Genomic DNA, 15838 nt, shown 5'->3' with positions numbered 1-15838 from the left:
AATATCATAGTAAGAGCATGAATTACAGGCTAGATAGGTTGTGTTATTATAAGTCCTTTGTTGACCAGTGTTTATACCCCTAATATTATTGTAGACTGGGTAATCTTTCATAGTATAGCCAACAATTTCTGATGCTAACTTGATATGAAAGAAACCTAGGCTATAATAACAATAGGGATAAGTATGCAGAGATAATATTAGCTCTTCTTCTTCTCTTTGGCACTAACACTTAATAAAGTGGTTTTGCAGAAGGATTGTTTTGAGAATTTGTTTTGCAGGATAATCAGAAGATGGCAAATATGGCAACAGTGATATATGAAGTTTGGCAGAAGCATATTACCTCATGGAAATTATAGATGCTACCTATGAAGGGCTTTTTGATCAGCCAGAATGAAGAATTTGTAAAAGATTATATGTAAATCATTAAATGTTATTAACCATTGACTGGACCTATGGTCTCGGGCAAGGTCGGAGGTTTTCTCCTCTTCGCTCTTTCCTACCGACGCCCGTACTGAGCGGAGATTGTAATACTATTTATTAATAAAATATGGCTTAGGCCTTTTACCGAGAAAAAGAATAAAAAATTAAATATAACACATTTTCTATTATATGTAATTTTATTTTATAATATTGAATTAAAAAACTTTACAACAATAAAAAGGGTAGCACTATGAATGGTCCATTGGGGGCAGCAATTTTGACACTACTATTTGCAAATCCCTAAACGATTTTACTATAGTTGCTAATAATGGACAACAAACAATAGTTAATGGCTGATGTTCTCCATTCATACTCTCAAGAATATTCAACCAGTCAATATTTAGTCTACTCAACAAAAATAAACTAGTAGCAGATGTAACTAATTAAAGTTTTTTAGCACACTAGCAATTAAACATAATAATTTTTTTTCATGTTATGGATATGCAACCCCAACAACTTTCAAACTCCATAGTCAATAAAATGTTTGCCCCTACTAGCAAACCACTCCTACTAAGTGTGGATCATTTTCATGTAAGTATCAATGGCATTACATTACATATTCTGAATGTTCGTGCTGCCTTACTAGGATGGTGATTGATTTCTACTTTGATTGTCCTCCTACAAGAGAGCTGTCATAGAAATAGTACAAAAGCAAAGAGCACATATAAAGGGAAACAATTTTACGACTAACCTTCTCTGAAAAATCAACCAATGCAACAGCAAACGCTTTTGGATGACTTCCATTCACAAAATATTTGGAGGCTTTTGCGAAGTCCTGGAAGATAAACAAAGACATTACTGAGTAGTAACGTTTTTTAATACATATATTTGCAAACAAATAGAAGTCACATAAAAACAGCACTGGCCAGTTGCATGTGTTACTACAATCTCTGCCCTGAATATCTCATACTAATTTGAAAACTTAAATGTTTCTTTCATTAATTCCCAGGACAACTCTACTAAGTATATTTTGGACTTCATAATCATTTGCATAGTACTCAAGAAATCTACATTCAAAAGAACAATTAATGAGAATAACAATATTAATTTAACAACAATTTTACTATTCATCAAATAGTTCCATCCACTAAATATAAAACATAAAACAGACCACATTATTAGTTACAGGATATAATTTGAATCTAAATTGCAATGACAGAGGCATTTTGCATTAGTCTAGAATTAATTCGTATGAACAATACTAAGCATTATAGACAATTATAAAATTAACCACATTTCAGAAGCTCAAACCATTTTCATAACATAAATGTATTTAAAAAGTTAAACAGATATCGATAAATTATCAGCACCTCTCATCAGATAAGATTCTACCCAAGGTAATTCAAAAATAAGAAGCATGCACAAAAAAAGCCCATCATTGAAGCATGGTACTATTGATGGTGTTTTTACGCACTATACAACACAGCATAAAATACTAAATTCTATCCTCTCTTCAACAAAATCCACCAAACTGCTCAACTGCGTCATCAAATGGGATGACTCCAAGGTTCCGAATGTCAGGTCTTGACATGCTCTTGGATAGACTCAGTTGTTTGATGTGATATTGCTGGAATCACAAGGTGGACTTACGTTAAATCTTGAATGCTTGAATATTGTTGGCACGTGGAATTTTACTTGACTTAAAATCAAAAAAAAAACCACAAGGGTTGAAAAAGCTAATCTAAACCTAAGAATGTAAGAGCGATGGACAATCTTTGGTGAAACACAACTAAGATTTGTTTTCACATGCAACAAACATCTCCACAAGGCTAGTGCGATCTTCTAAGGATAGCTAATGATTTTCAAATCACCACTACAACCATAGATATCCTCAAGGTGAAGCATATCAATGAAAGAGTTATAATTGAAGTTAAACTTAGCTAAGATGGATCCATTTGACTACGCAGGGCACTTTACAATCAACAAAGTGTTAGTAGTATGGATGTACGAATTCAACATTGATCATGCACAAAGTTTTTCCATTCATCTAAACAACATGAAAATTAAATGAGAAGTAGAGATCATGCAAATTGCTGAATCAACATATAAATTTCACCATATCTTCAATGAAGTTTACATGCTTCTTACAATAATGTCTTCACATCAATCTTCCCCTTCTCTTCCTACTCTACTCTAACTACTACCTGCTTGCTATCAACTACTTTCTACACCTTTACAAATGAAGAAGTTGAACCTTAAATAGTGCTCTTATTACAATGAAGAGCCAAGATCAAATCCTCATCAATGGCCAATATTGAAAGATAGAAAACCTAGTTAGGGTTGTTACACCCATTACAAAGCATTTGCTACACCCATTACTAAGCATTTAACGTTTTAACAACGATAGAATTACAATAAAATGGACACATGTCCTTCCTTGAATAATTGACCAATAGGTAACAATGGTACGTACATCGAACTTTGTGCACACATGTGATAGTTATCCTCTTTGATGTATGAGCTAGGTGCATTGAACGTGGACACCTTATCTTCGAATAATGATGTGATTGGATAAGTCATGACTACGCGCCAGCTTCGCTAGTTGATCCTAGTAACTCATCACAAGTTGAAGGTAATTGAGGCATATCTTTTGATACTCAACATTATCAAAGCTCAATCAAGAATGAGACGAAGTGTTGATGTGTTTTTTATGCACATGTGAACATAGAATAAAATACCAAGGTATCTTATCCTCTCTTGAACAAAGTCTCTCAAACGCAATGCTTTGCGATCGAATGAAACAACTCCAAGGTTACGAAATGTCAGGTTTTGACTCGTAGATAAGCTCAATGGTTGATGTCATATGCTAGATTCACAAGGGCACTTACATTGTACATGAATGCTTGAATACTCGGACATTGCTGGAACTTGGGACTAACTCATCTAACAAAGAAAGATGAAAAGGAAAGGGTTTAGAGAGTCTAATCTACTCCTAGGAATGTAGGATGTACTGAATGACTTGCTGAGACTCTCCTAGACTTTGCTTCAACATCAATGAACAACTACACAAAGCTAGTGCAATCTTCTCACGTAAAGTTATAGATGTTCAAATTACCGCTATCAACATCTGCATCATTCTTAGAGAAGCCTAGTTCTAAGAGATAAGTATCAATTTTTTCATACCAGGCCCTGGGAGCCTGTTTAAGCTCGTAGAGAGCTTTCTTGAGTCTACACACATGAGACTCTGCATCATGAATCTCAAACCCTTTAGGTTGCTCTAGGTATACTTCTTCTGAGATCTCACCATTAAGGAATGTTGTCTTAACATCCATTTGATGAACTTTCCATCCATTTGCTGCTGCAATGGCTAAGACGACTCCTACTGAGGTGTATCTGACTACAGGTGCAAATGTTTCTTCATAATCAATTCCTTCCTTTTGAGAAAATACTCTGGCAACAAATCTGGCCTTGCGTTTTTCAATACTGCCATCTGCAACATGTTTGATCTTGAAAAGCCATTTGGAAGAAACAACAGATTTTCTAGTTGGCCTAGGAACAATTTCCCAAACATCATTCTTCATAATGGACTGATATTCCCCAGACATGGCATCTTTCCATATTTGATGTTTAAGTGCATCTGATACATTGTTAGGTTCACATCCGGCAGGACTATTACAACCACTCCCTATCCCAAGCCAGATATGGGAAAGTATATCTATGGATTTTATAACAGGATTACCCAAAGTTTAGGGGAAAGACAACATTTATGTAGTGGTGGACAGACTCACAAAATATGCTCACTTTTTCCCTACCTCCTCAGAGTTTAAAGCACAACAAATAGCAGAACTATTCTTTAGAGAAGTCTTCCGCCTCCACGGGCTTCCCCAGAACATTGTAAGTGATAGAGATAGTAAATTCCTTAGCAAATTCTGGCAAGAACTTTTTAGGTTAGCAGGAACAACATTAACACCAAGCACTAGTTATCACCCCCAGACTGACGGGCAAACAGAGGTAGTAAATAAATGGATAGAAGGGTACTTAAGGAACTATGTCACGGGCCAACAAACAAGTTGGATTAGATGGTTGCATCTGGGAGAATATTGTTATAATACCACCCACCATTTGTCTATAGGGATGAGTCCATTCAAAGCACTATACAGTTATGAGGCCCCATCTTTTGGAGGATTGAACACCCAAGATAGCAAAGTACCTAGTTCTCAAGAGTTTATCCAAAAGAACATTGACCTCATGAAAGCTCTCAGAGACAATTTACATCATCCCCAAAATCAGCAAAAATTCTATGCAGACAAGAAGCGAGTGGAGAGATCATTTGAAGTAGGGGATCTAGTCTTCTTGCAGCTGCAACCATATAAACAGACATCCATCAAAAAGAATGGGACACAGAAACTCAAACCCCGATTCTATGGACTGTACCGTGTAACACGGAAGGTAGGAGAAGTGGCCTATGAATTAGAGCTTCCCAAAGATAGCCGAATTCACAATGTATTTCATGTATCCAGATTAAAAAGAGTTTTGGGACAAGAAGTGGTACCATGTGAAGCATTGCCCCCTCTTGATGATAAGGGACAACTTATTCTAGAGCCTGAAGTCATCATTGATACTAGAGAAAAGAAATTGAGGAATCGAACAGTGAAAGAGATCCTAATCAAATGGAAAGGACTACCCAATGAAGATGCTACTTGGGAGAAGGAAGAGGCTCTTAAAATGCTTGAGGACAAGCAAAGTCGGGAGGGAGGGACTGCAATGACCCCCGATTAATGTAAATATGATATCCTGATACCTTATTCTTGTCAAATACACAACAATTTTAATTATTAATTATTATTTAATTATTATTCATTTTATATATATATATCACCTTTTAATCAAATGCTACAAATAACATGAGGGACAAATAATAATTAATTATTATTTAATTATTATTCATTTTTTATATATATATATCACCTTTTAATCAAATGCTACAAATAACATGAGGGACAAATAATAATTAATAAATAAAGAAAAAATCTTGGTAAATATTAATTAATAATGATGAAACAAATAAATAAGCAAGTAAACCGTTATTTATTAAGGATAAACCAATAATGTTAAGGATAGCATTGGAGCCGATAATTAAAAGAGAAACCTTAAGTCACGAAAGGATTAAACTAATACAGGCAAAATATATATTAGTCACGCACAGGAGTCACGCCCCTTGACGGGAACCAAGCCAAATATATAAGACCACGGGGTTGCGCTGAGCAAGGAGGAGGATGCAAAGAAGGATAGCCACGTTGGAAGCAAAATCGTGGAAGGAGGGAAGCGTACCCAGCATATCCAAGATACACCCCCAGCAAGTAATCGATAATTGGTTCACCCTAAACCATAGTAAATATTTCATAAATAATACCGTAGAATTCGAATCATACTGCAAGATAGACTTAAATAGAATAGCCGATAAATAACAGAGATACATTCTAAATTAACAGAGATGCATTTAGAATCAAAGTTGCAGAGATACATTCAGAATTAGCATCATAGAGATGCACCCAGAATTGTAATAACATTTCTAGAAACAGAGATACATTCAAGATTATATTATAATAGCAATATATTAGTGACGTTAAAAAAACAAATTACCATAAGATTGTAGAGATACACTCAGAATTAAAATAGAGGAAATAGAGATTGCTTCAGAGGAAATTTATAGAGCTAGGAATCGTTGAGGCATTTCAGAGCAGAGTTGAATGCCAAGATTCCAAGAGGAATCTAGAGAGACATTCATAGGGAATCTCTTAGACACAATATATATATCGTAGAGATTAATCATATGCATATGTTAGAGCTAGAGAGGCTTGAGAAGGGGTGGGATCTCTGCCAAGCTTGAGAGCATTAATGATTTCACTCATTACTAGAGATCCCAAATAGAGACCTTAGGAGGATGACATCTTGGACTGCTCCTAACTGAGAAATGTTTCTCAATAGAGGGTTGGGTCAATCCAGGCAAGGTCTAACTAAGTATTGTATCCTTTTAATAGATAACAATAAATTAGTTTAACATTAATTGTTAAATATGTAGAATAACGTATCACAGTCTTTCTTGTATAATTGCGCAAATAAATATATATGTTTAATTACCTTTCATATTGTTTGTATACTAACGTTTGTTTGGAGGACTTGGACGCCAAATAATCCAATCCCCAACTAGGAACATTACACCCATGCACACACAATCAAACAAAAACACCAGATTTACGAGGATTTACAAAGATTTTGGGCACCAACCCAAGGAGCACCAACCCCTGTACCAAGCTCAGACTTGGCGATGCATATTGAAATACTGATTAAATGCAATTAAGGCTTCTTGCTGCAAATGAGTTTTGCAACTCTTGAATCAATTAAATCATCGTGTCTCTACACACTGTGTCACTCCAAGATGCTGCCTGCACTTCCACACCTCACTATTTTAGCACAACCGCTCTATTCAAAAACTACCAGTACAAGCCACTCACCGGTTTGTCTGCTACCTCGTACTGTAACTTGATCGAAACCTCTCCTCCTTCTCACTTCCTTCTTCTAACTTCTCTTCTATACGCCAATCTACACCACAGCAACATCAGCTCTTCTGTCCATAGTTCCTTTTTCTTATCAAATGGGTTCCCGCCAAAAAGCAGATTCAAAACCCGGGCAGTTAGGGTTTCTACACCATCCTCGAGGCAAATCAAATCAAATCAAATCAAATCAGATTTGCAAGATCTGATCTCCTTGAAGTCCATCCGTTCTCCTTGAAGTCCATCTATTCTTCTCCATCATTTTCGTGCTTTTCCAGATACGAGAAACGCGATCCTTCATTTTAGATTTGCATTTGACAAATTGCCATTAATGCCCCCATTGTTTCCTTCTCGAGGTGATCTTTCAATCCGATCTTCTGTCTTGGATCCAGAAGCCAACTACTACCCTGATCTTCCTCTTTCATTCCTTACTCCTCGAGCCGCAATCAGTGTGATACGATTCCTTGATATGCGGTTCCTTCATTAATGACGAATATCAGTTTCCTCAACCCTGGGAATGAAACTTCACCACCTACACCCTACTTGCCACCTCAGCTTCACGTGGCATTACACCAATCAAGACACGGCCTTCCTCTGTTCTTCACCGATCAAGTTCTTCACCGTTTGACCGGTATAGCATCCAGAACCGGTTGCACATCTTATCACTCTACCTCTTCATCTCCACCGGTGCCTCTTCATCTCCACCGCTTGACATCAATGACAACTCAGTGCCAAAAATGCCAACATAGTTTTCACTATATCCTACAAGTATTCCCCTTTTTCAGACAGGGCACCCAAATATCCTAAGGTGGCTAATATCTGGCTTTGTTTTAGTAAAGACTTCCTCAGGGGTTTTATCTTCAAGATGGGAGTGAGGACATCTATTTTGTATATATACAACAATATTGGTTGCTTCTGCCCAAAGATTGGTATTTAGATTCTGATCAAGAATCATGGCTTTGGCAGCTTCTACAGTTGTCCTATTTTTCCTTTCAGGTACCCCATTTTGTTGAGGATTATAAGGTATAGTAAGTTGTCTCTTAATCCCAGTACTTTTACAAAAATCCTTAAACAAATCTGAGGTGTATTCCCTCCCCCCCTTGTCAGTTCTTAAGGTTTTAATTTTATTTCCTGAGTAGTTTTCTGTTAGTAATTTCAATTCCTTAAACCTATTAAGGATATCTTTTGATTCTTTACATTTTAGAAAGTAGATCCAAGTTTTCCTAGAGTAGTCATCAACAAATATTACATAATACAGAAATCCCCCTAAAGAAGGTACGGACATAGGTCCACATACATCAGAATGAACTAACTCTAAAACTTTGCTTGGTTTCCTAGTACTATTTTGAAAAATACCCTTAGTATTTTTACCTAGGGCACATCCCTTGCATGCCCCTGAATGATATTGCTTTAACTTAGGTAGACCTGTTACAAGGTTTCCCATTGATGATAAAGCTCTAAAATTCAGGTCACCTAGTCTTCTATGCCAAACTTCATTAGCATCTATAGCTTCATGGATTAGGGCTAGGTTGGGCTCTGTGCACAGCTCATACAAGTAGCCTTGTCTTTGACCAATGGTTTTAGCTTTCTTGATAGATGAATTACTTGGCCAAGTCAACACTCTGTTGTCCATGAAGGTCACTCTGTACCCATTATCCTCTAGTGCTGATATAGAGACTAGATTTCTCTTGATGCCTGGGACATATAGTACTCCTTTAAGTTGCAATGATATGCTTGATTTCAGTTTGATGGTGCAGGTTCCAACTCCTTTGACTGGATGTGTGGAGTCATCTCCGATAGTCACTTCCTCATCATTCTCTTCTATCATGGGGTCTAGCACTTCTCTAAACCCTGTAATGTGTCTGGATGAGCCACTGTCGATCACCCAGGAGTTAATCTTGTTTGATGCTTGGTTTGTAAGTGCTGAGTAGAGTACATACTTCTCGGAGTCATCTTCTCCTTTAGATTTTCCTTCTTTGGCAAATGTGTCTCATTGTTTGGCTCTTTCCCGACATTTGGCAACGTAGTGTCCGAATTTGTCACACCTGTAACATTAAATATGTGAGAGATCCTTCTTCGAGGTGTTCTTGCCTTGATGACCTTTCCTCTTCCTAAATTGCTTCTTCTTGCTTTTCTTATTAGAGTTTGTATTTAGGACTTGAAGATCTTCATCCATATTCTTTTGTTTTATTCCTTTCTTATTTAACCTTGATTCTTCTTGGAGACAGTCATCTCTTAACCTTTCAAACTTTGGATATTTAGACCTTGCACTGATGCCTTGGATGAATGTGTCCCACACACAAGGTAGCCCATCTAGAGCAATGAGTGTTAACTCTTTGCTTTGGATCTCGTATCCAAGGGTTGCTAGTTCATCCCTTAAGGTTGATATCTGCATGAAGTAAGCATTGACTGACTCCCCTTTGATCATAGCTATATGATTTATTTCTCGTTTTAAGGCCAAGGTTCGACTTGCATTGGATATCTCGAATGTATTTTCAAGTGCTTTGAACATGTAGGTCGTCTCATGTTTCTTTATGATGGGCATTATATTATTCCTCACCCCATCAACTATGATCTTGACAGCCTTTTCATTTCCTTCTATCCCTGTCGCTTTGTCAGGTTCAGTCTCAGGTTCTTATTTTTTGGTTTTTACAAATGATTCAACTTTATTTTCTCTTAGAATCATTTTAATTCTGAATTTCCATGCTGTCAAGTTATCACCTCCTTCAAGTCTATCTTCAAATCTGATAGTGCTGGCCATTAGGAGAAATGTGATGTTGGACATATGCTTGTCTTGAATTTTCCACAAAATTGAATACCCTCAGGTTCGATTTAACTATAGCTCTGATACCATGTTGAAACATGGACCAGCTAGGACTCGAACCTAGGACCTTCCATACGCTGCTGGAGTGCTCTACCACTAAGCTACTGGCCCCTCATGGACCAATCCATCGTCGGTCCGGGTGTGGCTTATTTCCAACACCAACAAGGCCATGTGGGAAAAATTACGGAATGCTTACAAAGGGGATGAGACAGTTAACAATCCTAAGCTATAGAGACACAGAATGCAGTTTGAAGATCTAAAAATGCGAGAGGAGAGCATAGCAGAATATTTCGCAAGAGTTGATGAAGTAGTCAATTCCTTGAAAGGTTTGGGAGAGAAGTTGGGTGATAAAGTTGTTCCAAAAATCTTAAGATCGTTGCCCTTAAGATTTCACACCAAGAGATGTCTGAATTTGATAAGCCTACGGTTGATAAGCTACATGGGATCCTGATGGATTATGAAATGAAAACAAATGCTGAAGCAGCTTCAAAAAGAGAAACTGCCTTCAAAATATCGAAGAAGGGTAAAGAGAAAAGTCCTACATCTAGTGACAATTCAAAGGAAGAAAGTTATGGAAAACAAGCTCATTTTCCAAGAAAATCTAGGAAGAGTTCTAATAAGTCTAAAAGCAAGTTGTCTTTAACATGTTTTAACAGTGGCAAGAAAGGGCATTTTGCTTCAAAATGTCCTTATGAGAAAGAGGAGGACGGCAGTTATGAAAATGATCATAAAAACAAGAAGAAGAAATTCTTGAAGAAAAGCAAAAAGTTTTGCATCTCCAAAAGAAGTCTCTATTCAAAAGAGGAAAGTAGCTCGTCAGAAGCTAATGAACGAGAATCTCTAAATGATGAAGTTCTTTTATGGTTGTAGAAGAAACTTTGTCTGAAAATGATGAAGAAGTTGAAGTAGATTTGGAACAAGAACTGAAATTTGCTCTAAATGAAATAAAAAAGCTTAGAAAGAAGAAACAAGGTCTGAAAGTGTTTGCTACGAGAGGAAATCAACTAGGTTTCTGAAAAAAACACTATATTAGAGGTTGCTGAAAAACTTATTGAAGATCTTAAAGTGTAGATTGAATAAGGTAAAAAGATTGAAGAAGATCTCAGAAAAGAACTCAAGGACAAGGAGGTTGTTTGTGAAAAACTTGAAAGTGAGTTTGTCTCATTGACAAAGTTAGAAAAATCCTCACTACATTTCCGTAATAAGAACACCTTTCAGAATAGTACTATGACTCTGGATGGTCAATTGAGATCACAAAAGCGGTCTCTTGGCAAGAGTGTAGCTGGCCATGATGAAAGTCAATGTTCTAAATCCTAAGGAGGTGAACAACGGAAGTCTAATGCTGGTTTTGTTCCTAAAAATAGAAATGGTAACTTCAATAGGTTTTTTCATGCTGGACAGGCTCATATGACTAGATATAACAATAATTATTTTTATGGTTATTGTTTTTCTTGCAACCATTTTGGTCACAAGGCTACAAATTGTAGAATATTTCGTAGAAAAAATTTCAATTTTGTGAATCAAAATCCTTTTGCTCCTCTGACGAATTATAATTTTGTTTGTTATAAGTGCAATAATCTTGGTCACTATGTAAAATTTTGTAAGAATAATTTGACATATTCATCCAAAAAGGTGGATGCCAAAGTGAAACTAAAGGAGAATGTCAAAATCTGGAGGAAAAAAGAGAAGCCAAGTTCAGAAATCTCTTTAGTTGTGTAAACTGCATTTTTAGCACAAAATGAGAAAGACATTTGGTATGTTGATAGTGGTTGTTCTAGGCACGTGACTGGTGACAAGAACAAATATTAGTCTCCTAGAAGAATGAACGGAGGTAAAGTCAAATTTGGAGGTAACTCTTCAACAAGAGTTGCAGGTATTGGTACTATTGTCTTAAATGATGGAGAAGTCTTAAATGATGGAGAAACAACGGTTGAGAATGTCTTGTATGTTAAAGGTTTGAAGCACAATTTGTTCATTGTCAATCAGTTATGTGATCAACGATATGATCTTCTTTTTTATTCGAATGGTTGTGTCATTAGTAAAAGTGGGAAGCATATTGCAAATGCAACTAGAACAGCAAATAATTTATATATTCTTCATGATTCTAATGATGAAAAGTGTCGTTTGAGTCAGCTAGATGAAACATGGTTGTGGCACGGAAGACTTGGGCATATGAGTTTTGATAATCTAGTTTAAATCAGCAAGAAGAAGTTGTCAGAGACATGCCAAAGCTTGAAAAACAAGCATATATTGTTTCTAAAGATTCTCGTAAGGGTAAGCAAACTAGAACCAATTTTAAATCCAAAGACTTATCTAGAACTAAACCACTTGAGTTAGTCCATACTACCTTATGTGGACCAAGCAGGACAACAAATTTACAAGGTTAAAAATATTTTATGCTGTTAATAGATGATTTTTCGCGCATGACTTTGTTACTTGTTTAAAAGAGAAATCTGAAGCTTTCAAAAAAATTTAAATCTTTTAAGGTTTTAGTTGAAAATGAAAAGGATTTGAAAATAAAGTGTTTACATTCTAATAATGGTGGTGAATTCACTTATAGTGAGTTTGTCAATTTTTATAAAAAGAATGGGATTAAGAGATAGGTTTCAGTACCCAGAATACCTCAACAAAATGGTGTTGTTGAGAGGAAAAATACAACAGTTCAAGAAATGGCTCGTAGCATGATATATTAGGCAGAAGCGAGTGTTGCCTTTTGCAGAGAGGCTAGTCCTGCAACAGTCTATATTCAGAACAGAGGTTTATTGAGAGCAAAGCATAATAAAACTCCTTACGAGCAATGGAAAGGTAAACAAACAACTGTAAGGTACTTTTAAAAATTTGGTAGCCCCTATTTTATAAAAAGAGATCATGATAATCTAGGCAAATTTACTCCTAGATCAGACGAAGGCAACTTTTTGGATTATTCATCTCAAAGTAAAGCTTATAGATGCTCTAATAAAAGGTTGCATAAGATTGTAGAAAATGATAATGTTAAAGTTCATGACCTTACTAACACTAGTGGTAAGAATGGAAATGGTGATAACTATGTTCAAAATGAGGAAACGGGAGGTGTTGTCCACCCTTCATCTTCACACTCAAAAACTGGGACAGCAAGTAACAATGTGCAAAGTAATCCTAAAAAGCTCAATCAGGTGAAACAGAAGCCTCTCCTTCTTCCAATTTGTACTTTGCAACAACAGGTACTCATTCTGATAATGAATCAGAAAATGTTCATGGTAAAACTATTTCTAAGACTACTAAGTTTGTGCAAAGAAATCATTCTGTTGATCAAACATTACCTGAAACTACAACTAGAGCTACTAGACAGAATGTTAATTACTTTGAAGATGAAGATGTTTCTTTGTTATCTATGTTTGAACCTAAATGTTTTGAGGAAGCAGCTATGATAAACACTAGATAGCTGCTATGAAGGGGGAAGTTAACCAAATATAGAAAAGTGACACGAGAGCTTGTTCCTAAACCCAAGGACAAAAATGTGATAGGTACAAAATAGGTTTTTAGAAACAAGTTAAACGAAGAAGGTCAGGTAGTAAAAACTAAAGCTCGGTTAGTACGCAAACGATATGTTCAAGTGGAAGGTATAAATTATGATGAGACTTTTGCTCCTGTTGCACGTCTTCAAGCAATTAAAAATTTTCTTGCCTTTGCATATTATAAGGGGTTTAAGGTGTTTTAAATAGATGTAAAATCTGCTTTTTTCATGGACACTTGAATGAAGATGTTTATGTTGAACATGTTGAATTTAGAACCAGGGAGTACAAAATCAGAAAATTGAAACCAATAATACACAAGAACACAAAAGTTATCTTGGGAAAACCCTCCACTTGAGGGTGAAAAACCCAGCCACACCAAAAAATAAACTTTATTCAATAAGAAAATCTGATATGCAGCTCTTACACTTAATCAACAGTGATTGATATCACTTGAACTCTAGCATAAGCCAAAACTTCTGATAAATGACTTCTACAAAATACAATGATTGCACATCAATCATATGCACAATATTCAGACTAAGAAAACTGAAGCTGCTGAAGATATCATGATTTAGACTTGATCACACTTAGACCTCAAAAGAAAGACGCGTCTTGCTTAATTCTGTTGCAACCCCCGAAGCATAAGAAACAAAGCAGCGATGAATAAAATCTGAGTGCACACCTCAAAAAGAATCAACCACCCAACTCTGAGGCAAAACAAAATATATTTAAGACGAGAAAATGAATTGAATTGACTCTTTGTAGTGGAAAGATGAAGAGACATCCGCTCAAAAAGAATCAACATTTCACCCAACATAACTCATGGTGAGGGAAGATGAAAAGGCAAGCACGGAAGGAAAGATGGCAGTTATAACACCGACAGCAATCCAGGAAGGAGACACGGCAGCCATCTCATGCAAGATTCTCACGAAGACATAAGTTACACATACATAAGCGGAGCATTATCTTGTAGACAGATAACCCTTCAACATACAACTGTTCGAGGAAATAAACTACGAAGAACGGCGACGGAGAAGCTTGCAACTGACGAATGCAAAAACGAAGATGATATTGTTGTTTGAATGAGAAACCATCAATGCATGAACATGAGCTCTCTCGAAGCTATAAACTTCAACACTCCCTCTTAGCAAGAGAGAGATTTTCAATATGTCATCGCATGACATGTACACTTAGCTGCAACCAAAAAAATGTCAACAAAAATCTCATCACAAATTATCTCAAATAACAATATTTACAATAACTAATCCTAGAGGGTGAATCAATAAAACAGAAAATAAAGTAATGGAGTCACACACATGACTACCACCATAGCTACTCCCAGAGGGTGGAAACAAGGCATTTCACCTCGAACTTCTCTCCAAGAGAAGAACTCATTAACAAGGGATTTCACCTCGAACTTCTCTCACAAAGAAGAACTCATTAACAAGGGATTTAACCTCGAACATCTCTCACAGAAAAGAACTCCTTAACAAGGGATTTCACCTCGAACTTCTCTCACAGAGAAAAACTCATTAAACAAGGGCAAGCAACTCAAACTTCTCTCGCAGAGAAAAATGTATAAACAAATCTTCAAGACAATAAGACTCCTCAAATGTCAGACTCCCTTTGAAGCTGGAATGACAGGCTCCCTCTGAAGCTGAAATGTCATTCTCATTTTAAAATAAGAAACCTTTTGAATTTACATTAGACCTTGCCTCCTCTTGAGGTGTCCCTACGTTGATTTTCGCAGAAGAAGCTAGATGAGAAGACCTGAATTTGCAATCTCGAGCAATGTGGCCATACTTGTCACACCTATAACATTGAATGTGGGATAAGTCCTTTTTCGGTTCAGAAACAAGATTTGATTCTCTGTCTCTCTATCCCTCTATCTTTTTTTGCCTCTTTCCATAGAAGAATGAGTAGCAAAAACTTGATTTTCCATATCATGATGATTACGCCCAATACCTCTCGCCTCCAATCTACATTCCTCTTGAATACAATCAGCTCTCAACCAATCAAACTTGGGTAGTTCATTTCTTCCACTAATACCTTGAATAAAAGATTCCCAATAGTTGGGAAGTTCATTCATGGCTAACATTACCAATGTAACTTTTATGAAAAATGAAACAACTGATTCTTCTTCAGCCATTTGAACATGCAGAAGTTGACGTCTCAGGGCTAGGGCTCTACTGGTGTTGTTGAATTCGTACAGGCCCTTCAGAGTCTAAAACATTTCTTTGGTTGTACCCAGCTTAGACATAATAGGAACCAGATGATCCTTAGTTGAATCAATCAGAATCTTCTTTGCCATGGTTCTGTTCTTTCTCCATTGAACTTTCTCAGCATCAACTGAAGGTTCTGCTACATCAAAATTGACATAGTCAAGAAGATCATTCTCTTCAAGAGTAATCAGAATTCTAAATTTCCAAGAAGAGAAATTTGAAGAACCATCTAATTTGTCTTCAACTTTTAAACCGTTCACCATTGAAAATGACTAAACAAACAATCAGAAGGAGAGGAAGAGTACTTAAAATTTATAGATTCTA

General features: G+C 36.4%; 1 protein-coding gene across 5 annotated transcripts in view; it reads right to left on the bottom strand.

Moving 5' to 3' along the window:
* The window catches only part of LOC131078974 (protein GET4), a 237742-nt gene that overhangs the window by 104487 nt on the left and 117417 nt on the right, over positions 1-15838 (bottom strand). For all 5 annotated transcript variants that reach the window (XM_058016845.2, XM_058016857.2, XM_058016850.2 and 2 more), the window contains one exon: positions 1172-1255. In XM_058016845.2, the coding sequence (XP_057872828.2) occupies positions 1172-1255 (84 nt within the window). The remainder of the gene's footprint in view (positions 1-1171; positions 1256-15838) is intronic.

Source organism: Cryptomeria japonica, chromosome 8, assembly GCF_030272615.1.
Source record: "Cryptomeria japonica chromosome 8, Sugi_1.0, whole genome shotgun sequence".
NCBI lineage: Eukaryota > Viridiplantae > Streptophyta > Pinopsida > Cupressales > Cupressaceae > Cryptomeria > Cryptomeria japonica.
This window is presented reverse-complemented; position numbering and strand designations above follow the sequence as displayed.